The sequence below is a fragment of the Sebastes fasciatus genome, chromosome 8 (assembly GCF_043250625.1).
Source record: "Sebastes fasciatus isolate fSebFas1 chromosome 8, fSebFas1.pri, whole genome shotgun sequence".
NCBI classification, from domain to species: domain Eukaryota; kingdom Metazoa; phylum Chordata; class Actinopteri; order Perciformes; family Sebastidae; genus Sebastes; species Sebastes fasciatus.
Window position 1 is genome coordinate 14,678,100 of NC_133802.1, and position 27,978 is coordinate 14,706,077.

Consider the following 27,978-nt stretch of genomic DNA (forward strand, 5'->3'; position numbering starts at 1 on the left):
TAATAGATGGTAAATACTCTGATTGGCCTGATTGGATGAGCACACGCCACCCCCTAGCCTGTCACTGGTGTTTGCTTCTGACAGCTGTTTTGAAAATCATACTTCTCCTATGAACTGAAATACTCAGCGGTGTAGTCATAGAGTTGTGCTTAGTTACGGTGCCTAGTTTGTAGTTATAGTTGTAAACAAGGTTGGAGAGACAGTGAGTCACATCATCATTGTATTGATTGATCTGGCTGAGGGGCTCATTTAATTCTTAGTAGGCGTTTTACAGCCTCTTGCTGCTAGTTAAAGCCAGTATTACTATTAAATTATGTACTTGCATACAGTGTTGCATGATTGAAGTTTACAGGAGCATAATAACTGCCAACAGAAAATCTTTTTTGTACAAGAAGACAGTTGAGGTTATCATAAGGGAAATACAGAACAGAGGGAAGATGTGAACTAAGTTGTATCCCTCTGTGTCTCAGGAGTATCACTCAGTTATTATATAAGATTAACTTTAGTTTGAGCTCTGTATTTTAGTCTTTAGCTATGCCGCCAGCGTGACTCTAGGCATGACGATGATGGTCGCGCCACCACTTTGGTCCAGACTGAGATATCCACAACTATTGGATGGATTGCCATGAAATTTAGTTGCCAGGATAAAGAAAAGGAATACTGATTGATGAACCCCTGACTTTATCTCCACCAGTAGGTTTATAGTTTTGTTTTTTAGGGAAATGTCTCAGCAATTATTGGATGTATTTCCATGAAATTTGGTGCAGGTGATTATTTCCCAATCTGGCATTTAGCACCTTAGAGAAACAAGCTTTACTAGTTCCCATTATTTCTTTCATTAAGTTGATTGTTATTTCAGTAATCCAAAACAGTGTGCATACCTTTGTTTTCATTCAGTTGACAACATGTACTCTATAAACCCATTTCATAGTGCCAGGCCATTACCTCACTGCTCTGGTGACATTAAACAGTTCTTGTACCAGATATTGGAGATTGAACCAGAGTACAAACTGTTTTATGGGCTGTCAGATGACAGGCAGCATGTTCAATCCCTACCAGCTCCATATGACCTGTAGCTGACCGTGACCTCTGACCCCCCCTGTGGGGTGGAGGAAGAGAAAGAGAACATATCTCTACAGAAATCAATAAATATATATTAATATTAATGTTTTTTTATTATTATTTCCTACCCAGTGCTGATGAATCGGTGTGTAGTCTGTTGTTCTGGGATCTGAGCAATAGCACACCTGGCTAACTCACACGGTTACACAAAATAGATATTGATTGAAAATCCCACCCCCCCTACCCCTCCACAAGGAACAAACAATGATGCAGAAACTTGATTCTTGTGCAGCCAACCCAGAGCATCTCCGGAGGCATTCATAATCAGATCGCTGAGTCATCCTGCGCTTGTTTGCTTGAAATCATGACCCACACTGGTAGCCTGCACAGGCAAAGGCCTCTTTGGACCAGATTTCTTTGTTAAAATACCTGGCAGCTCATTAAATAGAGGCATTACACATCTGACTGAAACATGTGTTTGATTAGTTGCTGTTCTGTTGTTATGAAGACATGTTCATCTCCAGAATAATATCTCATTTGATTATTGGAGACAGATTGAAAGTGACATCTTGCCAACAGTTATAAGAGTCCCACCCTCATCCAGTCATGTATGCAGCGGTGGAATGTAACTAAATGTACTCAAATACTGCACTTTTTGACATACTTGTACTTGTACGTGTTGAGCATTTCCTTACCATGAAAGACCACATGGGTAGCACATTGATCTTCCTTGCTCATATCAGTTTTTTAAAATCTTTTTCAGGTAGAGATGTTCCGATACCATTTTTTCCTTCCCGATACCGATTCCGATACCTGAACTTGCAGCCGATACCGAGTACCGATCCGATTCCAGCGTGATAAAAAAAACATATAGTTATTATTATTATTATTATTACAGCTGTTTACTGCTGACCATGTATGGATATGGTATGATGTACCAACTGAATCTCCTGCTTCCCTGTTTGTACTTTCAAATATCTGCTGTATTTTACAGTTTCACCTTCAGCTGTCGTGTTAAGTTGCTGCTGATTTCCTGATTTTGCTGCTTCATAGTAAAAGCTTTTAGATAACAAAATAACGAGGGACTTTTATTGTGAAGAATATAGAAAATGGAATGCGTTCATCACCGTTTTACAGCCTCACCTTTGACCACTAGTCACAACCGTGGTTACACACACCCAAGCAGGTAGCTCTGTTGTAATGGAGACGTCAATCCCTGCTATACTGGGCTGACGCGGCGAGTCATGTATGGAAAAACCCTACAATACACAGGAACTTGGCTTGTGTCTTGAGGAGTTGTAGCATTTATTCACCGACAGCCTAAACTGTACACACGCTGCGCTGCTACGCTCACAGCTAGTTACGGCTGACTTCATCTCATCGTCACTCCATCACACATTCTCTCTCTGTCGGTCTCTGTTGAGTGCAAACACCAACACTCCCTAACATTATACACACAACCTACGCACAAAACGAGCTATTCCTTAAATGAGTTTACAACTTGTATCACAGATTTTAGTCTAAAAATATCTTTAAAATACATAATTCCCCAATGGTTTGGCCTGGCGGGGGAGTCATCTCAGGTCCGCCGGCTTGCAATACACTGGTAGAAACCCTGCTATCACATTGGCGCATACCCGATCACAAATTTTGGTCGGTATCGGACGCATTTCTGATACTGGTATCGGAACAACTCTAGTTTCAGGGGCTTTCCTTAGTTGGTTAGGCCAGTAGTTAGCTGATGGAGATGAGAGAGGAAAATGAGGGTTGTTTTTTTCCCTAAATTCTGTTGCAGACTCCCTATTTGGATCAACACATCAGTTCAGATTTGACTCTCCCACTCCATGCCCCAGCGAGCAGCGAAGAGGCCTCACGGCACTACACGTTCAGCCGATGAATACAACACAAGACCACCGTCACCCTCCAGCCTCACCTCGCTCTGCCTCTTTTTATCTAGCTCAGATCTCTTTTTGAATGAGTCTCCTCCTCTTCCATCCCTCTCTAATTTGTATTTCTCACTTCACAAGTTGCCCTCTTGTGTGTGTTTGGTGCATGCACATACTCAAGGACGTCCCACGAGTCCACTGTGGGACGGACAGCGTCACCAGCGTCGGTCCCATGGGCGGCTTCACGACGGGCCTCGGCTGTTACGGCGTGTGTGAAGTCTGCGCAAGGCAGCTCTGTCTCCTGGCAACACCCAACAAGCCTGTTTGTACCGTGAGATGAATCACATCTCTGTCCTGATGTGTTCAGCTGTCGTTCTGGCCCTATGACTCTATTTATTCTACTCAGGAACGGTCCGGCTGTCTGTCTGAGCAGCTCCACGCTTCGTCCTAACTCCTCCCAGCCTTCGTCCCTCCTCTTCTCCCATCACCTCTCTCCTGTCACGTCCCTCCCTGCCTCTGTCTTCATCTCGCCTCCCCTCCTCTTCTCCTGTTGTCTCGCTCGGTTTCTCTCTGTCACTCTCTCCCTTGCTCATATCTCAATGAAAGACCTCCCTCCGTCTTTCTCCTCGTTTGTCCTCTTTCGCTCAGTCGGTAGAGGAGGACATGCTGCGCCTATCAAACAGAATGCATCGTAAACCAACTGTAGATCAAAATACAACAACTGAAGGCTTTTATTAGAGTTCATTCTCAGAATATTTGACACGTCACATTCATTTTAAGTGCCGCCGTAGTTGATTTCTGTGATTATACTAAAAAGAAACAAATCACTAAAGTAGGCTTTGTTGAGCGACTTCTTTGAATTGCTGTTGTCTAATCAGTCAGGAGATAGTGAGTGCTTGGTGATGTGCTGGAGTAAAGTTAGTTCATCTCTCTGAAATCTTCTTACGGTAACAAGCTTACACGTTTGTTATGGTTCCTCGTCAACACTGGACCTTCTGACTGTGTCAGGAACATTTGTGTCACCTGGATCAGGGGGTCTTTTTAACTCTCTTACTCTCTTAAAAGCATTGCAGTATTTAATTACTGTGAAATCAGTAACAGGAGAGCATTTGTGATGAAATCTATACTTTTATACTTTCACAAACTCTAATGCATGCATGTGCTCCCATGCAGAAATAAACAGTGCAACGTGTGTACCGCTATCCTGCCAGTATATAATGTCATAATTACAGTTTCACATCAACATTCCTCTCTATCCACTTTTTGTCTCACTCGTCCTATCCCCTTCTCTGCTCCTCTTCCTAGCTACTGTAGCACCCTCCCCCTCTAAAGCCATTCAAGTGGCACACTGCAGGATTATCCCTCAGCCTCTGAGACATGCTGGTTCGGTCAGACTTATCGTCCTCTCTGGGTCCACTTTGGCCACAGAGGTCAAAGCTGCAAAAATAATAAAATTTGCAACTCATTAACCATTCAAAGTACCAGCTGTAAACTAAAGGACACATTCAGATTCACACATCCACAAGGAGTCTTTTCAAGGAGTCGCGTTCGATTTCAAATTTCTGGATTGTTTTCTTCTTTTTCAATGATGGAGCCAACCGTGGTAAGTGAATGTTTAGAAGAATGTTTAGTTACTGACGAATGTGAAAGAGTTTGTAGTATTCTGTCAGCTTCAGGCAACAATGCCGCCTCTGCAATCACAACAGACGACTCCTCAAAGACTTTCAATTACAAAAGCAGTCGCTTTGACAGCAGCGAGTGTTGGAGTGGTCAGCGAGTGGGTTGTTAACAGATTCCAACTGAAAGATGCTTCCAAATGGATAAATGTGTCTCGTACAGACCAGCTGTTACTTTTATATTTTACATATGGACTGTATGTGTCTTTGCATTATACACAAGCCTATTTCATTATTCTGTCCCATTTGCATCAGATTTGTTTTGCAAAAACCTGAGTAATATTAGAAACAGTGCTTTGTCTTCACTATGACTTCCTCACCACTTAATGGGAGGTGTGTTTGCAGTCATTGAGGTGGATTGACCTCAATAAGTATAAGCCCCTCTACACAATGCTTACCACTCCTACCCCCCACACTTATCCATCTCATGGGACACACAACAATCTCCCACAATGGACCGAAACTGAGACGTCTTTGTAATGTGTGATGCTGATGACTTTTATGTCCACGCTGTCTTTGCACAGATTCAAAGCTTCGTCAGCTCTCACCCATTGTCTTTTCACCTTCTATATAATGATCCATGATACAGAATGATTTGACTGTGGTCTAGTAATTTCAGAAAACGGGTGGACCGCTGATCTTGGAATTATCGTGTTAATCCGAATGCTTTCTAGACATCATCAAGTGTGTGTTGGTTTGAGTGCGAGTTTTGGTTAAACTAAGCCTCTGGATGTATTAGATTTGTGTTATGAGCTGGGATTCTGGCATTGTGCCGGAGCTTAACTGGCTTTGATGTCACCAGGTGTTGTAGTCAGGGATGCAGAAGCTAGTTGGGGGACTCGGCTGATGGACAGGGAGCCGGACCAATGGTGTTTGTTTGTTGCTCAGATTAAGACACGCCACTTGGCCGCATGGTGCCCTCTTGCATCACGTAGTCGAGGTTTTATGTCATGTTCCTTTCAGTGTGTCTTCAAACCTTTCTTCAACTAAAAATAAAATGTTTACCTATAAGGTAAGGTGTCTTAGACTTCTGCTGTTTTTATGATAGTGTCTGTGAGAGAGAGAGAGGCTCAGACTAATCTCACCAAGTGGAAGCAATGTTGTCATCAAAGCTGAGCAAATTTGCTTTTACAATTTTTTTATATTCAGTAAATGCAAACAGAATACACACAGGTCCCTAAAAAAATGAGTAAACAAAGTATGAGCCAGTTTGTTTAACCTATCTACACCTTCACATATTGCAAGTGGGTTTTATTATAAGCATATTATTGGTCCCTTTGGTTACACACATAGACTGTATATAATAAGTAGACGTAATCACCGTGATGGCACCCATTTGGTTTGTGGACTGCAATTTTGCAAAATGCCTCGAGTTCAGCATTTTTGCCGTCGCCGTTTCTAATTTTTGCAACCAGAAGTCATACTAGAGGTTGGAGTTAAGTACAACCGAACTCTGAATAAGACATTTTTAGGCGACCAAACAGGTTATAATTAACTTTTATGATTAGAAAAACCACTGTGAAAGGGTTAAAGTTGTTAAAGACGAAATCACGGAGAGATCCCAGACCGGACAACGCCGTGGTAGTGACCTGTCAATCACAAGGTAGCCACGTCCTAAAGCATACCCTGCTTTATGTTCTATTTCACTCTAAATGGGACCATAATTTATTAAATGAACATCATGCTGTATTGAAGAAGACTTGAAACTAGCGATTGAGACCATAGACTCATGTTTACAATGTTTACTGAGGTAATAAATCAAGAGAGAAGTAGGGTCATTTTCTCAGACCCTAAGGTAGCCCACTGGTTACACAAGTACATATACGCCGCAAAACATATGCTCAAAAGAATACCATCCTCAATGTGGAGTCCAACTGGGGAATTAGCCAGAATATTGATGAATATTTTGGGAAATATGCTTATTTGCTTTCTTGCCAAGAGTTAGAAGAGAAGATCAACACCGCTCTCATGTCTGTACAGTAAATATAGAGCTACAGCCAGCAGCTAGTTAGCACAAAGTTGAAGTTTTTACATTTTGTTATTTTGTACGGATTAAACAAACTAAATATAATGTGTTAATTAGTGAGCTTTATTACACGGCTTTGTTGAATACTCAATTCTGATTAGTTAATCACGGCGTTCTGCGGTTTGTTATTTCTTTATAGCAGACCGTTGCTATGTATAACCGACCGTTGCTATGGGCGCAGTTCTGATGTCCGACTCTGGCGGACCGTTTTTGAGTCAAATTATTGATTTCTTAAGTAAGGAGCCGTGTAATAGCACTTACTTAGATGTGCTGGTTGGCAGATTTTGTTACCTTTAAACAGAGACAGGCTGTGGCTGAGTGGTGTCTATCTCCTGATGTAATTCTCAGGATGAAAGTGAATAAGCATATTTAGCAAAATGTCAAACTGTTGCTTTACATAACATACACAGCATTTCAATGGATACTGTTTGTCCCCTGGACAGGAGGGCGGTTCGGTTAGGGCTGGGCAATATGACAATATATATCGTCAAAACGATACAAAAATGTCTATCGTATATATTTTTCTTTCTATCGCTATGTAGACTAGGCCTTTATTTATTTATCTTTTCTCTATAATTTCGCTTAAAACTTCATTTTGCATTCAAGTTCATAAAATGATAATACTTTTCATTTGTCAAATATTTAATTCACACAGGAGTATACAAAGATAGGTTTACCATGTGGTTATTTGGTATAGACTATTTATTAATTGAATTACCAGAAAACGTGCTATATCATGATATATATCGTTATCGAGATATGAAATGACCTGTATCGTGATAGAAGATTTTGGCCATATCTCCCAGCCCTATGTTGAGTGAATTTCCTTAGTAGAGGTCAGTGAGGTGATTGAATGACTCCTCATTGTCATGAATCGTCTTCATTGATGCAGTATTGGTTCTAACATGCTAAGATGCCTCCCCGGGCCTCTGAGGGTTTGTCCCAACAGATGAAGCTATGATGATGGTCAGTAAACTGATGGAAGGATGCAGTGTATTCATGTAAACTTTCATTTTGAAACATTATAGTTAATGACAGAGATCTATAGCACAGGATTAGGACCATATCAGTCATTTTTTGGATTCCTTCAGTACTCTATGTTCAGTAAAATGTTATTTTGTTTCCATGAGAAGAAAACACAGTTTCCTATTATATCAAGCCCTGTAGGTATGGTAGACTAGTAGAGTGCACAGTCTTGTCTGAGGCCTCTTTTCAGGGAAAAAAAAGATGAATTACCAGAAAAACACTTTGCTGCTGATCCCAGTTCAACTGAAAGGCGCATGTTGTCTCTGATTCAGGCACTGACGGTAAAATTGCCAAATCATGACACAGTTCTTTGGTATGTTGTGTTGTGCACTTTTGAAATAGCCGGTCCTTGAAAGCCTCGACTGTTAGGAGCCCCACAGACAGGTGTGATGAGTGGTGACAGTGACCGAGGCCATGGATAAAATACAGCTCGGATAAATGAGTTCTGCAGAATCACTGAGTGAGCAGGAATAGATTGCCTGTTCTGCAGCTGAAACCAGAACCAATCACCACCAAATGTTCCCCTGATAACATTTCTGATGAGTAGACCCCCTTTGAAAACACGAGAGCGTGTTGCGGGAGCTGCTACTAATAATACTTTCCCTTCATAAGCTGACCTCATAGTTTCAGTACTCTAATTTTTCTCACAAGGACGATTGTGTTGTTATATTATGTATAAGCAAAGTGAGGTCAGGCCGGTTCAAAATGAGCCTAACGCAGATAGTCATTTTTCATGACTCATTGCAGGGACGAAGGATGTTGCAGGAATTAGTTTGCACTTAACTGCACAGGGAAGTTGAAGGATGGAGCACGGAGGGCTTCTGGTAATATTTGAACAAAATATTCCTTGTGCCGCAGCAGACTGTAGAGTGCCGACTCAGCTTCTCATCCGAAATGGCCACGAGTCATCCTTTATCTGCATTGACCTCTATCTAGCACGCTTAACTAACACTTAATTTGCATTGTGCATACTAGAAATCAATCAATTATTGCTCTTAATAACATTTTTACAAAACTCGTTATCATTTTAATTAAGGGCTATAATAAAGTTTAGCACTGTTGGGCTATGTGCAGAAGTAGATAACAAACACAATCAACTTGAAACCGTGTCCGCGCAGGAACCTCATTTATATTATTATTATTATTAGGCACATACAATCTTTTCTTATTGGTTGCTGCAGTGCAATGAAGAGCTCTCTGTCAAGGGAAAGCCATTAGTCATGTGAGCAAAATAGATTAGCCTTCAAAAAGAGTTCAATACCGATAAAGCGTCTCGCAGCCTCTTCTGTTTTAACCATGGTGGCAAGATATCGACCACACGTCAAACAAATAAATATAAATCTGGAGGAAATCCAGCAGGAACTGTATTCCTTGGGGTTTACAAAGTAATAGATGATTAAGCCGCATCATTACAGGACATATCGCTGTAAAAATACATGTGTTCTGTGTATTTATTTCCGTTCTATTTTAGGGTTACACGATTCTTTTTTTCTTTAAAGGTGTCCTATTATGCTTTTTGTGCTTTTTCCCTGTCCTTTAGTTTGTTATATTGTTTTTTTGTGGCTGGTATGACAAATATAAAGCATTTTGTGAACATTAAAGTTGTAGTAGAAACCCAAAATACAAGTATGAACCTGAAAATAAATAAATAATATAGGAAAAATGTGTATTGTTTTTGGTTATCGGGGGATAAATCTAGAGACAAAGGACAATGATGACACATTAAACGTACTATACACATGCGAAACCATATAAATATACTGGATATAGTAATAATGGTATGATAACAGTAATAGCCATAATGGTGGCCATTACACGGTTCTATGTTTACACACAAGATGCATTTTGGGCTACTATACACAGTGTAGCGTGTGAACTGTGTATGCATGTGTGTGTCTCAGATGTAATGTGTCAGTAGAATGAGTATTTGCACAGTGGAAGGATTCAGGGTCAGAGCTGCCGTGACGCTCCGCTCTCTGTGGTGTCTTTTCTAGGACACGCCAGTATAAGATGCCCCCTCTCATTCCTCAGGGCACGAAGCTGTATGCATGGCGGAGGAGACTATTTTTATCTCATTATTATAAACGTCTCAAATAGAAACCCTCACACTGGAAGGTTTCCTCCCGTTGCCAGGGAAAGTTCCTACATTACAGCTTGGTCTTCTAATGTCTGCTCATGCATATCCACTGTGCTTCTTTGCTGCTGTATTTTGTGTAACGTAATGTGACGTTGTTGTTTTTCTGTTTGTATCTTTCAGTGCATGAGGAAACCAGCTCTGCTGCAGAGGACAGGTTTAGTCATTAGAGTGCTTTGCCACATCCAGGAAAATGTCTGGCTCCTACGATGAATGTGCAGGTGCTGACGACACCATGGACAGCTTCTGGGAGGTACGGACCAAACTGTCATGTCTGTTCTGACGAGCCTTTACCCTCCTATTTGTCTTGTATAGAGAGTGTTGTAAATACGTCATTCCTGGAGAATGACGTATTTTTGTGGGCCAACCAGGAAGTTAGCATCGTCCTGGTTCCCTCTACAAAAACCCAATGAGATTTGTCCGTTAGGTTTTGGATCATTGCAGAAAATAAGCTCTCTGGCAAACACGTTTGATACTTACACGTTTTGTTCAGCAAGATAATCTCCACAACTGAACACTGCTTCTCTGATTTTTGAAGCGTAAATGCAATTGCCACAAGTAAAAGCTAACGTTAGGCTATAAAGGAACTACACCACGGTCGCATGAGCGCGAGTATAAACAACGAGGCTGTAAAGGTGGACGAGGCGGCGTGATGACGTTTAGTAGTCTCATTTAACCACTTGTTAGCAACCGCCTTTTTAAGACATATAAGTGCTTCAATATTCACGAGCGGGGTATTTATTGATTTATTTAATGTCATAGAACAAAACGTTAAAATCTCTTCAGCTTGTGTTAACCACAGACCTTATTTCAAGCATCTAACAAAAAAACAATTAAAAAAAAACCATTGACTTCCAGACAAGTGAACAGGAAGTGTACAATGCTAATCATTTCCAGGTTTAAGGACTCATTCCTGTAGCTCTCTATTGATGTGACTTCTGAAGCCCAACAGAGTCACCACAGAAACCATGATCATAAGATGAGTGTCACCAAGTTTTTACAGGAGGAGAAGTTGTAGCGACGCTGTTCGAATCCCATTGAGGCTCAACGGCGACAGGACTTTTTTTTTTTTTTTTTTAAATCAAGCATGGGCCTACACTTCAAAGCAAAAGCAATCTTGCCAGGAGTAAGATGAGAAGATTGGTACAACTCCTTGTTTTTACACTTTATGCTAAACTACGCTAGCCAGCTACTGGCTGTAGCTTCATATTTAACATACAGATATGAGAGTGGTATCAACTCCATCATACCATTGGCAAGGGTGTTTGCCAAAGTGTCGCAGTAACGCTTTAAATTAAGAGCTTCTTAAAGCCGACCTGATTAGGAATTCCTCCATCTCATTAAGCAGAGCTGCAGCTAAAAATATTTTATGCAAATGGAGATTGCAGAGTCTATCTTTGGTCACAGTGCGAAGAAAATAGTGCACAAGCTAGAGCTAGTTTTTGGTTTAACTAGACTATAATAGTACCAGTAGTGTCTGTATAGCATACTGGTTTGACACATTCAGCTTTAAAGAAGGAACAAAAATGAGGAGTAATTTTCAAACAGACACTCTTGCATTATTCTCATTTTTATATCTTTTTTTTCTCATTTTGTGACCCTGCACATGTTCTTTTTGTGAAGTAATTGAGTCTTGAGTCTTCATAACCTGCTTGACTCTTGTTTACTAGTGTTTTGGTTAATAAAGCCCATTCCTGCTAGGAAAGAAAAATACATTAAAGTTTGGAATGATAAGAATAAATCTACTCATAGTACATCAATAGTATGAGCTACATATTCAAATAAATTGGACTTATTCATATTTTTAGCATTTCTTTTCCCCTTGGCAGACAAGAAGACAGGATATGAAAAACTCATTTAATTACTTTTTAAAAAATAAAATGAGACTAATGCAGTCATTATTTTCTTGGATGTAAATGGGCTTCCATCATTTACTTAAACTATGTCGACGCAAACTAAATTAATTTCACAATAAATACCTGCTACACACACTTCTTTAACAGTTTTTTCTTATTTGAGAGAATATTGCATTAATATAAGTCAGCATATGTATAATAAATCATATCACAACAAATATAAAAATCATACATAGTTCAATCCATCCTCACTTCTTGTGCTGGGATGCAGCCTGTGTACTTTTTACCCGCACCAAATTAGCGTTAATGAATTCCATCAGTACAGAGTCTTCTTTGTGTCACGGCTCTTAGCCGCGGAGACGGAGACAAAGAGCCTCAGTCATCAGTCGCTCTGAGGCGCCCTTTCACCACATGCACCTGCCTATAGCATCTGTATACTAGCAACACAGCCCGGGTCAGATCGTGGTTTATAATAGCTAGAAAAACATTTTAATCCTCAAGTTTTGTCATCAGAAATGTTGATATTTGGGCTGAGAGGCACCAATCAAACTCAATGAAACCATGAAATAACCACCACACTGTGCAAATCCAAGTGCTGTGTGTGTGTGTGTGTGTGTGTGTTTTCATAGGCAGAGCCAGTCCACCTGCATGTTGTTGTTGGTGTGACTTGGCAATCTGTCACACGGGCCAAAACTCACACCGTCGTACACCTGTCTCACTGCCTCCCTGCAGCTCTCTCATCTCAAACAGTAACATCACATGCATGCTCGTGTCAGGACCAATCACAGTGCGGCGCTGCAGACGAGTTATGCGTGTGATGATGTATGTACATGACTGTATGTATTTACAGCGTACACACAAGCACCGTGTGGTTTCCATGTATATTTCTGTCTCTACCTCGACGTCTATCCCTGAGAATCTGTCTGCCTGCATTACACCACTCAAGAGGATTAAGGCACTCACACACATTCACACACAAACACACACAAACACAAGCCCATGTCATTGCATAACTACACATGCACAGGCACGAGCATCCCCCTCCCCCCTCCTCACTAGCCTTCTCTTCATCATGCACCATGAGCTCACGCCCCCTGCAGGCACTGAGGAGGCGGAGCCAAGCGGCCTGGCTCTGCTCTTTTAAGGCGGTATTGCTTAAGGTGGCGAGATCTAAAAGAAAAAGGCTGTAAAATCATTTTGGCTGAAAATCACCCTGAGTACTGGTGTGTTTGACTGAGTAGGATTTGATACCTCTATTCAGAAAATTAATGTGGCTGAGGCTGTTTCTTGTTTGGATTTAAATTGTGCATGAATAGTATAGCATATCATATATATTGCAATTAACTGAACATTATTTCAGGACATGTTTAGAGATATGCTTCAAATTATCCAAAACAGTGCTGGATAACATGCATTATAGGGTAAACACATGCAGTAAGGGCTGCTGTTTGTAAATGTTCATCTTACCTGCTTCTGTTTTGTAGTTCTGCACAGATCTTGATGAAACTTTTTCTAATATCAGTTTTAAATGATCTGTGTATTTTCACACAGACAGACATTTGGTTATTGATGATAAAATAAAAAGTGAGGAACCATTCATAAGTTTGTTTTTTGTTCATTTTGTTTTGTTAATTATAAAAATGTAAAAACATGAACATCTTCCCCCACACACAATTTTGTGTGAAGACAAAAATACTATGATCTCTATATAGACATTATTTTGTGTTTCCAGGAAAGGACAGGAAATCACTTCATACTCCGATAATGCTTGTTTGCAGACAGCAAAACCTATCCACTAACTATAATTAGCATTCAGATAGAAATGATTAGTGAAGAATAAACCATAATTATGACACACAGACAGAAATGATGACAGAATTGAATATTTTTTGTATTTTCTCTCATTTGAGGTCCAATAACCTTTGAAGCTAAAGCAGCCTTTTTATTCATATTTACATGAACTTGGCCTCTCAAAAATCTTATTTCCCTCAGTGTCAATGAAAAAAAGAAATCAAATCAAATCTGCAGATACCTAGAATCAGTTAAGACATGATTGCCCATTAGCTTGTTTTTGGGGGGTACTTGCTATAACAACTACATTTAATAATCCACCAAAACTGTGTTGGTTTATTTAGCATCATACTTTAGAAATCATATTCAAAAACCAAATTTTTTTTTCAGTAAATAGTAGGGGTGGAAGAAAATATTGAAAAAATTGATTATTACGATATTATGTTTTGTGATACTGTATCGATTCTCAAAAACACTATTGATTTTTCATCAATAGTTTACATGCAAAGATTAACCCAGTCATTACTTTATTTAATTTGCAAAGAGATGTGCCCTCTTAGTGTATGTGCCCTCTCAAAGTAGTGCTATGATGTTGAATGTTACAGGGACTGTGATAAATGCAGATCTCACTTATCTGATTGCATAGAAAAGTTCACTTTTTTTACTTATATTTGATGCATATGGTGGTGTGTTCTCCATACTATGAAAGTTTTCCTAAATTAGATTTAAAAAATCACAATATATCGCCTTGCTTACAGTATTGCAATATAATGAATCGTAGCCCCTGTATCATGATACGTATCATATCGCCAGATTCTTGCCAATACACAGCCCTAGTAAATAGACAATGTTCTTAAAGCTGCTGTTGGTAACTTTTACGAAAATAACTTTTATCATATTTTTTCAAACTGTCACCATATCCTGACAGCAGTACATGTAAGGGATAATGTACAGCGAGCCGGTCATTGTTATGAAATAAACCCTGACGAGGCGATGCGGCAATGACTTGCTCGTTGTACATTATCCCGCTTATTACACGGCTAGTAACTTAAGAAATCAATAATTTGACACAAAATGGTCCTCCTCAGTCCGACATCAGAACTGCGCCCATAGCAACGGTCTGCTATAGATAGCAACGGTCTGCTATAAAGAAATAACAGACCGTAGAACGCTGTGATTGACCAATCAGAATCAAGTATTCAACAAAGCCGTGTCATAAGAGACAGATAATCTGTGAACAAATCAGGTTCTTCTGCCTCCTTTTAGTGCACCTAACGGCATTTTCAAGATTCCAGCGCGAACGACCAATCAGAGCCAAGGAGTCTCTAATGCAGCTGTCAATCACTGCTTGTGTACTCCGCTCAAACTGTCAAACTAGGCAGCACTGGTCAAATATGAATCAGTATTCTGTTACTGTAATGTCGATTTCTCTCCTCAAATGTTTTCAGAAACATCTTGTAGTGTATTGTTTGGCTGTAAAATGAGAAAGTTTGCTCCGACTGGAGGTGCTTGGTTTTGGCTTGACTGTGTCCCACTGATCTATAAAGATACACTTTTCATCAGCTTTTTTGTATATTTTGATGTATTTCTTTCTTCTGTGATATATATAAAGACAGATTTGCTTTCCGTTCCTTGAACCTCTTTGTCTCGGTGTTGTCAGGTGGGGAACTACAAACGTGCTGTCAAGAGAGTCGATGACGGCCATCGGCTCTGCAATGACCTCATGGGGTGCCTGCAGGAACGTGCCAAGATTGAAAAATCCTACGGTGATCAGCTAACAGCGTGGTCCAAGAGATGGAGACAGCTCATTGAGAAAGGTCAGCAGAATGTGGGACGGGGTCAATAACATGAATAGCTCAACAAATGAATGTACTTAACGCCGTCTTTCAATTTGCCAATGCTCCGTTTACACAATTTGATGTTTGCTCTCTGGTAATATTTGGCTGCGTGTTATTGCACTAAATATTTTATGTGTAATGAATGATTTGGTCCGACCCCCAGGCCCACAGTACGGCACTGTGGAGAGAGCCTGGCTGGGTGTGATGACCGAGGCGGAGAAGGTGAGTGAGCTGCACCAAGACGTGAAGAACAACCTGATGAACGAGGACGTGGAGAAAGTGAAGAACTGGCAGAAGGAAGCCTATCACAAGCAAATGATCGGAGGCTTCAAAGAGGCCAAGGAGGCGGACGAAGGCTTCAAGAAGGCTCAGAAACCGTGGGCCAAAAAGCTCAAGGAGGTGAGGGCGATGGAGACACATTTATATGAATCATCATCTTGGTGTGACAGAACAAGTTGTGTTCACTTCATAAATAAGCTGCTTTCTGGTTCTTACTGGCTCACACCTTGATGTTGTTTTGTTGCTTTGTGTCCAGCTGTGTCACATCAACATTCATTCACTCATCTATTCCATTATTTTAAACCTAAGATCATGGTAAAAAAAAAAATACAACACACAAAGTAACACCAGGCCTTCCTAGTCTTTAAAGTAGCTTTTAATCCTATTTTTTTTTTTATTGATTGATTAATTGATTTTTCGATCATTGTTTTTAACTTCACTGTTTTGGTTCACTCTCATTGTGTAATTTTCTGCCGCAGCATGCAGCTGCTTTCAGGGAAAAAGCTCTAAAAACCAACAGTACACCACCTGCTCAGCACCTGCTCAGCAGACAGACACAGTTAGTGACTAGCTGGTGACGATAGTGGAACATTTAGCAGTTAAAGAGACAGATAATTTAGGTAGAGAACAAAAACACGACTCCAAATGAATGATGATGTTGTTCTGTAACTGCTGGTTGTGTAAATAAGCAACTGTTTGCTAACAAGTTCACCATACTTACTAACTTACTATATCTTATCTAGCTTAAAGGTGCTATTGATTACATTGATAACATTCAGCCAATAGATGTCATATTCTCCCTCCCCGGTCAATTACATTCACTTCACAACAAGTCGTTGCCAAGCACTTAACGTCAATCTCAGCCATTTATCCATTTTTTCCACACTAACTGACGACCCAGAGATACCACATGATACCAACGTCAAAAACCAAACATCAGATAATTTCCACAGAGATAAACAAAACATTAATTTTGGACCCGCCAAAATGGTTTAAATGATTAATTCACAGTCATAATATATATATTTATTTTATTTATTTTATTTATTTTATTTATTTTATTTATTTTATTTATTTATTTATTTTTTTCAGGAAAAGCCAAACTTCTATTCGGCAGCTTTCTAAAGGCTCTGTGAATGTATTATTTAAAATATATATATTTGTCTACATAAAAATGTTGCCAATAAGACCTTTAAAAGGTGATAATATGTCAATGTAAAATATTAATTATTTTATGTTTAAGTTTGAATTTTTGAATTTGAACAAGTGTCTGAACGGCAGAGAGGTACGCTATACTAATGATCACATCTAGAGGCCAAACCTGGAGCTTCTCCATGACACCGTCTATGGCTGCACCCATGGTGGTTTCACTGGCACATTTCCTGATTCACAGCTCTGAGAGCTATATTAACATACATCCCTTTGCATGTGATATTTCAAACAAAAACTCTGAGGCAACAGAGTCAGACACTAATTAATTGTCAGTGGACCAAGTCTTGATTTTCAGCTTAGGGAGACACTTTGAAGATACTAACTTCACTGCCTAAAACCGTTGATATAGCACTGTGTTCAAGGTTGTTTGGGTTTGTTGCTTTGGGGCTGGACCTGTATGATATGAGAGGGTTTTTTCCTTATTAGACACAAGTCTAACTGGGGTTTCTAGTCTCTTCGTGGAAAACGTGAATTCCTTACTTGTGCATTGATATTGAAAAACAAAAATGAACTGCAGCAAGTAGTACTCGCTTTGGTTGTTTACCCTAAATAGCAAAATAAGGCTCTGTTCTTGGATATAAGGACATCAAATTGATGCAGTTATATATACTAATCACATTGAAATCCAGCATTGTGTCAGGGCAAGGTCATTCCTACATGGAGATGAGTTGATGTGGCTTACTACCTTGTGTTATTTTGCTCAAAATGTTTGTGAAATACTGACAGAGCCTGTGTTTGGACATACAGATGGAGGCAGTTAAGAAAACCTACCACATGGCCTGCAAGGAGGAGAAGCTGGCTGCAGCCCGAGAGGCCAACGGCAAGACTGAGGCTTCCGTCACAGCAGACCAGCAGAAGAAACTCCACGAGAAAGTGGACAAATGCAAACAGGATGCACAGAAGGTGAGAACAAGGCCGGAAAAACAAAACAAGTGAAGATGAGTGAAAACAAAGATGTTAAGAAAGAAATAAAAAAAAGTTATCTTTTGGTAGCAGGTTGCTGCTCAGGAAATCAACACACATAAATAGACAAAATCACATACATATAACACATTCACTGTTCAGTAGATGTAAGACATGTTTCTGTGCAAACACACACGAAAGTGTCATCATTGCTTGTCTTGCTGGCCCAGGCTCTTTCTCACTGCAGCTTTATAATAGTGACCTGGCAGGATTTTAAATGGCTATTGATCAGGCTAATTGATCAGGTTATTTTGACATATTCGTATTTGACTAAACAGTTAATGGTGTTATGCTGTTTTTAGGGCTGTCAATCGATTAAAATAGTAAATCGCGGTTAATCGCAAATTAATCGCACATTTTTTATCTGTTAAATTTACCTTAAAGGGAGATTTGTCCAGTATTTAATACTCTTATCAACATGGGAGTGGGCAAATATGCTTGCTTTATGCAAATGTATGTATATATTTATTATTAGAAAACAATTAACAACACAAAACAATGACAAGTATTGTTCAGAAACCCTCACAGGTACTGCATTTAACATAAAAAATATAACATGGCAAACTGCAGCCCAACAGGCAACATCAGCTGTCAGTGTGCTGACTTGACTATGACTTGACTAAAACTGCATGGGATTATCATAAAGTGGGCATGTCTGTAAAGGGGAGACTCGTGGGTACCCATAGAACCCATTTTCATTCACATATCTTGAGGTCAGAGGTCAAGAGACCACTTTGAAAATGGCCATGCCAGTTTTTCCCTCGCCAAAATTTAGTGTAATTTTGGAGCTTTATTTATCCTCCTTCACGTCAAGCTAGTATAACATGGTTGGTACCAATGGACAATGGTTAATACGTTGTTATCACATTATTTTTGACAGCCCTAGTTGTTATATATATGTTTGCAGTGTAAAGGCAAAAGTGGGTTTTCGTAGTTGTAATGTAATGTTTTAGGTTATAGGAACAGATATTTAGCTGTACAACATTGCCACAGCGAAATGATAAACCCTTTAAAGATGAGTGGTAGTGCAAACTCAAAGGGACATTTGGGATAATTTTTACTTAATAAGCCAGTTATTAAAATAGAAATAATACTTAAACCAGTTACTGGTTTCTCTTCCACAGAGCTTCAGTCATCAGTGTGTTTCTGTTTTCTGTCTCAGGCTAAAGAAAAGTATGAGAAATCTCTGGAGGAGCTGAATAAGTGCACCCCGCAGTACATGGAGTGCATGGAGCAGGTGTTTGACCAGTGCCAGCAGCATGAAGTCAAGAGGCTGACCTTCCTCAAGGAGGCATTCCTGGACATCAAACGCCATCTTAACCTCACCGAGAACCCAAGGTCAGCTGGGCGGAGGGAGGCGGGTTTATTCAGGCTTCATAGAGCTGCTGGTTTACGATCGCTGACTGTGTTTTCTTTGACATGTGATTTAGCAGAATGCTGTATGAGAGGTAAAACAGACCTCTTTTTCCTCATGTGATCTGATATTATGTATTGATTGCATTTTAGCCTACTGCATATTCTTTTCTTTGACCACCATCTCTGTATGCTTCTTGCTACAGCATCAAGTCCCTGCAGTGTAGTTCATCTTTGAACATGGTTGCATACTGTTCCTTTTACTTATAATCAGAAATAATCACATTGCAAACACATTTTATAATAGATTACTTTGATTTGTTGTGTCACATTCAGCACAGTTCACTTCCAATTGATTAATCTCAACACACTTCTCAACCAGGCATGCATTTCTCATTAGCGTGCAGACTCGCAGCACTAATTAATTGATTATTCAGCCAATGACGCTTCTGCCAAACTGAATTTTGTTCAGAGTGAATGCTTGTCATATTCGGGGCTGTTTTTAACCTGCGTGTGACAACAAAGCCAGGACCCGCGACAAAGTGCTTTTCAGGGTCTTGAACCAAACGTGCCATTTTGTTACCGTGGGTGATTCAAGCCCTTTGCTGCTTAGAGGATTCATCCTGACTGGTGTCATCATTCACGTTGGATATGTTTGATTCCACACCTGTCCTTTACTATACATGACCTCACCTGTGTTTATCTGAACGGCTGGTTTTTGGGGAAGAAAACATGCAATAGCTCAGTTTAATAGCTGGGTGTCCATAATACATAGAATAAGATAAGCATTATCATTTTATGTTTTTTCCAATTTATTTATCACTGAATCCAGGGCTTTTTCCGCCTCAACCATCAAATAATTATTTGGCATAAATATAATATATTAATATCCACACAAAAGCAGATAAAATGGATTCCATATATATATACACACAGTCGATTAAAATATTTAATTGCGATTGATCACATGAACTAATGGAAAATTAATTACACATTTTTAATCTGTTCAAAATATACCTTAAAGGGAGATTTGTCAAGTATTTAATACCCTTATCAACATGGGAGAGAGCAAATATGCTTGCTTTATGCAAATGTATGTATATATTTATTATTATTAACAACACAAAACAATGACAAATATTGTGCAGAAACCCTCACAGGTACTGCATTTAGCATAAAAAAATATGCTCAAATCATAACATGGCAAACTGAAGCCCAACAGGCAACAACAGCTGTCAGTGTGTCAGTGTGCTGTCTTGACTATGATTTGCCCCAAAACTGCATGTGATTATCATAAAGTTGGCATGTCTGTAAAGGGGAGACTTGTGGGTACCCATAGAACCCATTTACATTCACATATCTTGAGGTCAGAGGTCAAAGGACCCCTTTGAAAATGCCCATGCCAGTTTTTGTTTGGAGCGTTACGAAAGTTAGTTGGAAGCTGCTCTGACATGGTTGGTACCAATGGATTCCTTAGGTTTTCTAGTTTTTTTCTAGTTATGATACCAGTATCTTCACTCTGAGCCAGCTGCAACCTCAGAAAGATTGAATAGCGGCATAGCCCGACGTCAGCCCGTCAGATTTTTAAGAGGTTAATTAAAAAAAAAACGTAAGTTGTCCTAATATATATATAAATCGCTTTTTATTGTGCAACTGCAAGTTATCCCGGAAAGAAATGCCAGATTCCACTTAAATTAATAAAAATTTTGCATGTTAGGAACTTTCTGTGAATGAATATTATGTTTTACAACTGTAATGACTCCTATATAAATGCCCACTGAAAATAAAAGCCCACTCAGAAACTGGCTTGTTTAGTTTAATGAGATAAAGTCTTTAACAGTATAACAGTATTTGTGTGTTTCCTGGATTCAACACAGTGCAAGTGAGGCCAAGTGAATATTGTATTGGCTTGAATTTAATTAAATTAAACATTATATGCTACATGCTTAAATATTCTTCCAGGATCATTGAATAAAACCACAGAGAGGCATTTGTTCTACTGCCAGACATTACAGTATATCATTGCCTTTTATAAAGAACATAACCTCATCTTTTCCAAATCTAGTTATGAAAATTACATTTTCTGTTTTCAAAAAAGGGCTGTGTGCCTCAATCCAACACAGCATCCGTTTATTTAATGTCCCAGCTTTGGAAAAAAAATTCAGTCATTTTGTGGGTGACGTATTCCTTTAATATATAAAACCTCATCAGATCAGTTTATCCTGTAAATTATTTAATAAAACTACAAAGTGAAAGTGCCCTTTTTTTATCTATGACACATTGCAGAGATAAGGGAAAACTGTGGCAACATAAACAATAATATCCTTGTAAAGGATTATTAGGATTATTCAGGCCAAACACTTCAGCTGTTGAAGGCTTCAGCGGAAAACTCAGGGAGACACTTCAGTCTTGTCATGACCCAACGTTGGATCTCTCTCAACCCAGAATTTGAACTACATTGTGGGTTCTGTCGCCAAGTTGGCAGCACCCCCGGGTCTCTGCTGGCACTTTTCATTCTCACCATTTGTTCCACTTTCCTATCCTCAGCTATGCCACAATATACAGAGAACTGGAGCGCACGATCCTAGCTGCAAACACACAAGAGGACCTGAAGTGGTTCAGCAACAACCACGGCCCGGAGATGCATATGAATTGGCCTGCATTTGAGGTACAACGGCAAACCTTCATACACAAACCTCTTCTTTAGTCTGCTTCTTTCATGTGTTTCCTTTCAATCTCATCTCCAGGAATACAACCCAGATCAGGCCGCTGCTCCTCCAAAGAAGAAGAAACCAGACGGAGCCCCACCCACTCCGAGCACCGACCATGTGGCTCCACCTGGTGACCGTAGCAGGTCAGTAATCTGTTGTTTACATTCACATCGATCACATTGAAGAACACTATTTAATCAAATTATATTTTTGTGACAAATGGCATCATTCATTTGTATTTAAGGGAACTAATATTTATTTTGGTCCAATTTAAATTCCTGAAGGATAACCCTTTTTATACTTGTTATACTGATATTTGTGTTTTTGTTGTGTTGTGTTTCTCTCAATACGTTCTGACTTCCCTGTGGCTCTCGCTCCCAAGCCCATTGGTTCCTACTGAATACACACATCTTTAAAAATGGGTCACAAATATATACTTTTATTCTTTTAAAAGGATAAATAATTTTCTAAAGAAGGCGGGCTCTAGTTTTTAATACATTTTACTTAAACCGGAGTAAAAACTTAATTTATTGGGGACTATTTTCTGCAGCAGATTTTGCATTTTAGTGAGTATTAACAGCAGCAGGACGGTGTATGTGGGATCAATTCAAAATAAACTACAGTGCCCATGTTCATCATGATGAAGGAACATGTCTCCCAGTGCAACAGTGAGGCTTATTGATGTGTTTTTTTCCCCTTTATAATTTATTGGAAGTAACATATCCCTCTATATTTTGGTATTTTTCCCCAAAAGCCTTCACCCAGTGCCGATGCAAAAACGGATAAATAACAAAAAACTAAATTAAATAGAAAAATAGAAAAGAAAATAAGGTAAACAAAAATCATTTAAAATAAAATGAATAATAATAAATAAAGTATACTTTGACAATAATAATAATTATAGGATAAATGCCAAACTACAGATAAAATAGGCTGATAAACTTTACTTCAAATACTCAATGCTTCATACAAGATGCGTTCAGTGACATCAAGTACAAAGCACCATGTACAAATGGACAAATTAACTGTTTGTAGTCATTTATGTTCACATAATTTAAACTTTATGATGTCATCCACTTTAGCTGATGGAGAAAAATACATCTCATATGCCATAAGGCTATTAGTCTGCACAAATACACATACTACATATACTACAAAAAATACAAGTGGTTTTAATCCTAGGGAAGCACTGTCAGTCGGTCAAAATAAGATAAGAGGGGCTGCCAGGTATAGTAAAATGTATTGGTGGGTTTTAAATTGGGTTTTTTTAACAGTGTCGATCTGTAGCACAGCGGGAAAAGCTACACAGATGATATGTGTTGGTAGGATCAATTCATCGTTGGTTTTGACCTTTTCATGGGATTTGCTGACAATTAGAAAGACTTTAAAAATGCTTTTAGTGTTTAATTTTTTAACATCAAATCTCACCCTGCATTTCTTCTACCCTCCAGTGTGAGCAGCTATGAGAAAAACCAAGCTTACTCGACTGAGTGGTCCGATGACGAGCAGCCCGCTGCGCACTCCGGCAACGAAAACGGCGGGAACGGCGGGAACGGTGGGAACAGTGGGAACGGCGGGAACGGGAATTCTTTCGAAGAAGATTCCAGCACTGGGAAAGCGGTCCGCGTCCGTGCTCTCTATGATTATGAAGGCCAGGAACAGGATGAGCTCACCTTCAAAGCAGGTAATTATCAGTGACCAGATGAAGATAGGATTTTGTCTACTATCATACAGTTGTGTTTACTCATTAATTTATGAACTTATTAAAGAGCAGGTCCATTATTTTTGGTCTTTTTGAGGTTGTTATATCATTCTGTAGCTTCCCGGTGGTGTTCATTATGTATTCGTATACGAACGTTCAAATTTTGGTCAAAGTATGTATATTTTAGCATCAAAATGCTATTTTCCCAAGCCCTTTTAAAAACGTTTTCCCACGTGACCTGACATAGGTTTCTGCGTGATGACGCTGCTACATGTACAGTATATATACATCCTTGTAGTCTGTGTATTACAATAACTTATATGGCGGTCTGCATGCTCCCAGTTTGGAGAAGCAGACAGGAGTACCAACACAGAAGCTAAGCAATGTACTGCTGTGGATGCCACTTAAGGTCGGATTCGAAAGTCAAACAATAACACAAACAAAAGAGAACGCACCCGTTGATGTCAATAAAGGGCCCCGGGGACATTGTAGTTTTATGATAAGATGACAAGCTGTGGCATCACACAAGTGGTCAACGATCACCAACTGTGTCCTGGTTTCTATTCTAAAGCTCCCTTCCTCTATAGAAGAGATAGCAGTGATTAGTCAATAATAGCCACATGGAAAACAAATTACAGGCACTTGCCACCAATTAACACAAGCTCTTTGGGAAATGGTGTGAAAAAGTGATTCAGAGCCCCACACGGTGACATGACTAACAATTTAAAGACAGGCTTTTGCACAGAAAAATAACTATTGAAGAAGCCACAGCTGTGCATCTTCATCCAGAATCCCGTACTGCACATCCAGGTCCTATTTTTAACCACACTGTTTGAGTTTTTAATTCACCTTAGGGATATCTGGCAATGACTAAAGTGTCATTAAAGACTTCTTATGACGACATTCACTTAGTTTCTTTGATCTTTTTGAATAAACAATGAAAGGTGCCCTGAAGGCTTTCCTTGTAAACAAAGTTTCTACGTTCAGTGTTGCTCACCAAAACTCGTCCTTGAGGTCTATCAAACGTGTTGAATGCACCTCTTTCCTCAGAAAATATTTTCAAAGCTGATTTTTTTAATATTTGAAAACCTGCATTGTTTGCATCCATGTTAACTTGCAATTGTTGTGCATTCTTCTTCTTCTCTGCATTTTGTTGGCACGTTGCTGCTTTTCTTGACGCTTTACCTGCACACCTGTACATGAATGAAATAGCGTGAAACCATTGGAAGGAATTGTATCGCGTCACACATGTGCTCGTACTCGTGCATGTGAACAAACAAAACAGGGAACACCTCATACAAACATTGTTTCATAGTGCCGCTAGTGGTCAAAAGCTCCACAGGGTACCTTACCTTATAAGTGAGTAGGTAAAATAGAAAAATCCAAATGATTAAAAATTATTTTTGCATCCGGTCAAATTTTACTGGGAGTGGGGGAGACTGGGACTGTGAAATAGAACAAATCACACAGTGTGGAGCGGTATTTAGAGATTTCAGATTTACTATACTATACTATAGATCCACTAGTTGACACAGGACTGGGTGTTGATTAAGGAGTGGTGTCTCCTTCACAGGTGACGAACTGATCAAGACTGAGGACGAAGACGAGCAAGGCTGGTGTAGAGGTCGCTTGGACAACGGGCGAGAGGGACTGTACCCGGCCAATTATGTCGAGCCGATCTAGTCCCGTTACTGGACAAGGACACGCCATTGGAGGCAGCTTGAACTGTCCCGTCCAATCGCACCGCACATAGCCAGAGACTTAAGAGCAACACATCCCTTGCCCAACAGATGCGCCAAGCAGTCTTGCCTAAATAAAAACTTAGTAACCTAAAAGACAATATATCAGTATAATATATTTTATCCAGCATTTGGGGGTGGGTGGACTTACACATTTAAAAACAGGAGCAGCAGCTATTCCAGTATATACACACTCAACTATAACATCGAGACAGTGCAGGAACACCTTGCTTCTCTGTGTAGCTGTATTTAACATATAATGCAGCTTATTTAAACTTGCAGTATTCTGCATTCTGTTCTCTTGTGAAAATGGGAAGATAATATAATCAGTTACACCCATTCGACAAAGATGAGCTTCTCTAACCTGCATTGTGTATATACAGTGTGATGCCATTTTTGTGTAGCATTTTTAATGCTGTGTGTGGTCAGTCGTCATCTTACATCTGGAATGCTGTGTAGTGTTTAAAAGTACCACAAACAGTATCCTCTAATTTTCTTTTCTCGTTTTTCTTTGTGATTTGGTCCAACCTCTTTTTCCCGTGTGTGCAGTGCTATGTGTTTTTAACTGTTTCTGAACTTTGCATAGCAGCATGCGCTATGCAAAAAAAAAACTTGCATTCCCTGAATCCTGCAGCCACGTTTTAGGCTACAACTTGATGCAACACTTCAACTACAAATGCAGAGTTCACGTTTTAGCATCGCATTCTTCAGGACATGCTTCTGTCTTCATGAAAGGAAGCTTGCTGATGAACTGGTTTTATGTTTGTTTTTGTTTTTTGACATTTTTTCTTTTCTTAGCATCACAAACCCGTCGACAATATCATCTCCATGCAATCCAAGAAAAGGATACACAGTTTCTGCAGAAGCTTTCATTCTTGGTTCAGTAATTCAGGTCTCATTTTAATCCACTACTGCTAACAAGAGTGATATATTCCCTCAGAGCGAAGTCGGATCAAGTCATCTTCTTGAGGGTTGCCGCTGCAGTGTAAGAGGTGGGTTCTGAACAATGCCTGTGCCGGGCACTTTTCTTCCAGAGCGTGGGGCCAATGGAGGCGTGTCAGTGCGTTACTGTGCTACAGACGGTTGTCTGAAGATCGAAGCCTCTTCAACAGGACATGAATGTACTAGTGATCGGGCTCGAGAGAGAGGGCGTGTTGTTTTAACATGGTCCTCCACCGTCATTTAAAGCCCTACCTAGCAAAAAGCACTAGTTATGTGGCCCGTTTCCCCGCTGAGCCAAAGAATGACCCACTACCATCAACTATCTGTTTTCTCTCCATGCAATAACTTCACGTATCACATGTGAAAACAGCTTCAGCGAGGATCAACTTGTAGCTGCCTCCCAGTCCACCCAAACTTCATTTGTCTGCAAAACACCGCGCAACGACACAGGGAATACATTTGTCACCAGTACTGCACTGCATGTAAGATGTTACACAGTGCATTACATGGTTGTTTTTAAATTAACTTACTCCATAGAAATTAAATTCACAGCAGGAATTGCATTCATCAGACATTGATCGGTGTTATCTCGCTACGAGTTGCACCTAAATCTCTGATTAGACGGGAGAGATGCTTTTTATAACTTAGTTGTCCTGAAGTTTTTCAATTTCACCGGACCAACAGCAGTCAGATGTGTTTAGCTCTGTGTCTGGAACAGGATTTGACAGGTTTGGGTCTCAACACATGAGGAGAAAAACACATCACCAGCTCACAAGTTGTGTCTTAGAGTAAAGCTGTCCAGCATAGCAAAAAGGACTCCTGTCATTAAGCTGTCCCACTTCCTCGACGCGCGTATGCACACACACGCACACACACATACATACAATACACACAATATACACGAAAACACGCAAGTTCAGACACATAATCCACATTACCAGGTTAATATTTCGGGGGAAAACATCATCCAGTGTGTATGAGTTGTGTAAATGTAACAGAAAAAAGTTAAAAAAAAAAAAAAAAAAATGCAAGTGATTGACTATTAAGACAAAATGTAGTGTTATACATGTAAATGTGATTCATTAAAATAACAGCAATGGAAAACATATTAAGTAATAGGTACCATATCATATGACTTTCATTGCAATGGAATTGTCAGTGTATCATAAAAGCGTGACGTTATCCCACGCTGTCAGATTTGTATATGATGATGTAATTTAAAGATTATATTCTATTGTAACTGTACAACTGTGTTGAATTGAAAAATGAGACCTAACCATGTTGAGGCAGTAAAAAGGTGTACATGTAAATGCTTTTTTATGTTGACGATCTATTCCTTATGCACACAGGGGACAGCAGCTCACGTTGTGAAAACCCTATATTAGCGGTCTAGAAGATGTATGTTCATAGTTAGTGATGTACTTTTATCTCCTAACTGGTGTAGTGCCTGTTCATCTTGATGTAACAAGAAGTTCATTTAAATATGCATAAAGATGATTATGATCACAGATAATAATGACGATAGTGATGAAAAACCCGACTCAAATTTGTTGTGATGGTGTCAATATTGCGATATTGGTTTGAAAGGGGAAACAAGTTTGTTGAAAAAAGTTAGTGTCCGTGTGTTTTTTGTACGGAATGCACAGTGATTTATTATAGTTTCTTGATTCTACTTTTAAATATGCTCCATACGATCCAGAGCGTTATTAATATAACAGCAAACAACTACGGTATTTACTATGTGAAGATATGGAGGAGCGATGTCTACCTGAGCAGAGGATG

At 39.5% G+C, this 27,978-nt stretch overlaps 1 protein-coding gene across 3 annotated transcripts in view; it reads left to right on the forward strand.

The window, feature by feature from the left end:
• The window catches only part of pacsin1a (protein kinase C and casein kinase substrate in neurons 1a), a 40,856-nt gene extending 13,120 nt beyond the window's left edge, over positions 1-27,736 (forward strand). For 2 of the 3 annotated variants that reach the window (XM_074643695.1, XM_074643694.1), the window contains exons 3-11: positions 9,934-10,063; positions 15,118-15,274; positions 15,459-15,694; positions 17,534-17,689; positions 18,912-19,087; positions 21,650-21,770; positions 21,850-21,956; positions 23,265-23,497; positions 25,089-27,736. In XM_074643695.1, coding sequence (XP_074499796.1) covers positions 10,004-10,063; positions 15,118-15,274; positions 15,459-15,694; positions 17,534-17,689; positions 18,912-19,087; positions 21,650-21,770; positions 21,850-21,956; positions 23,265-23,497; positions 25,089-25,198 — 1,356 coding nt within the window. In that variant the 5' untranslated portion in view covers positions 9,934-10,003 and the 3' untranslated portion in view covers positions 25,199-27,736. Of the gene's footprint in view, positions 1-4,308; positions 4,552-9,933; positions 10,064-15,117; positions 15,275-15,458; positions 15,695-17,533; positions 17,690-18,911; positions 19,088-21,649; positions 21,771-21,849; positions 21,957-23,264; positions 23,498-25,088 lie in introns of those variants that run through there. The other variant, XM_074643693.1, reaches the window with a different exon arrangement.
• The last annotated feature ends 242 nt before the right edge of the window (positions 27,737-27,978 follow it).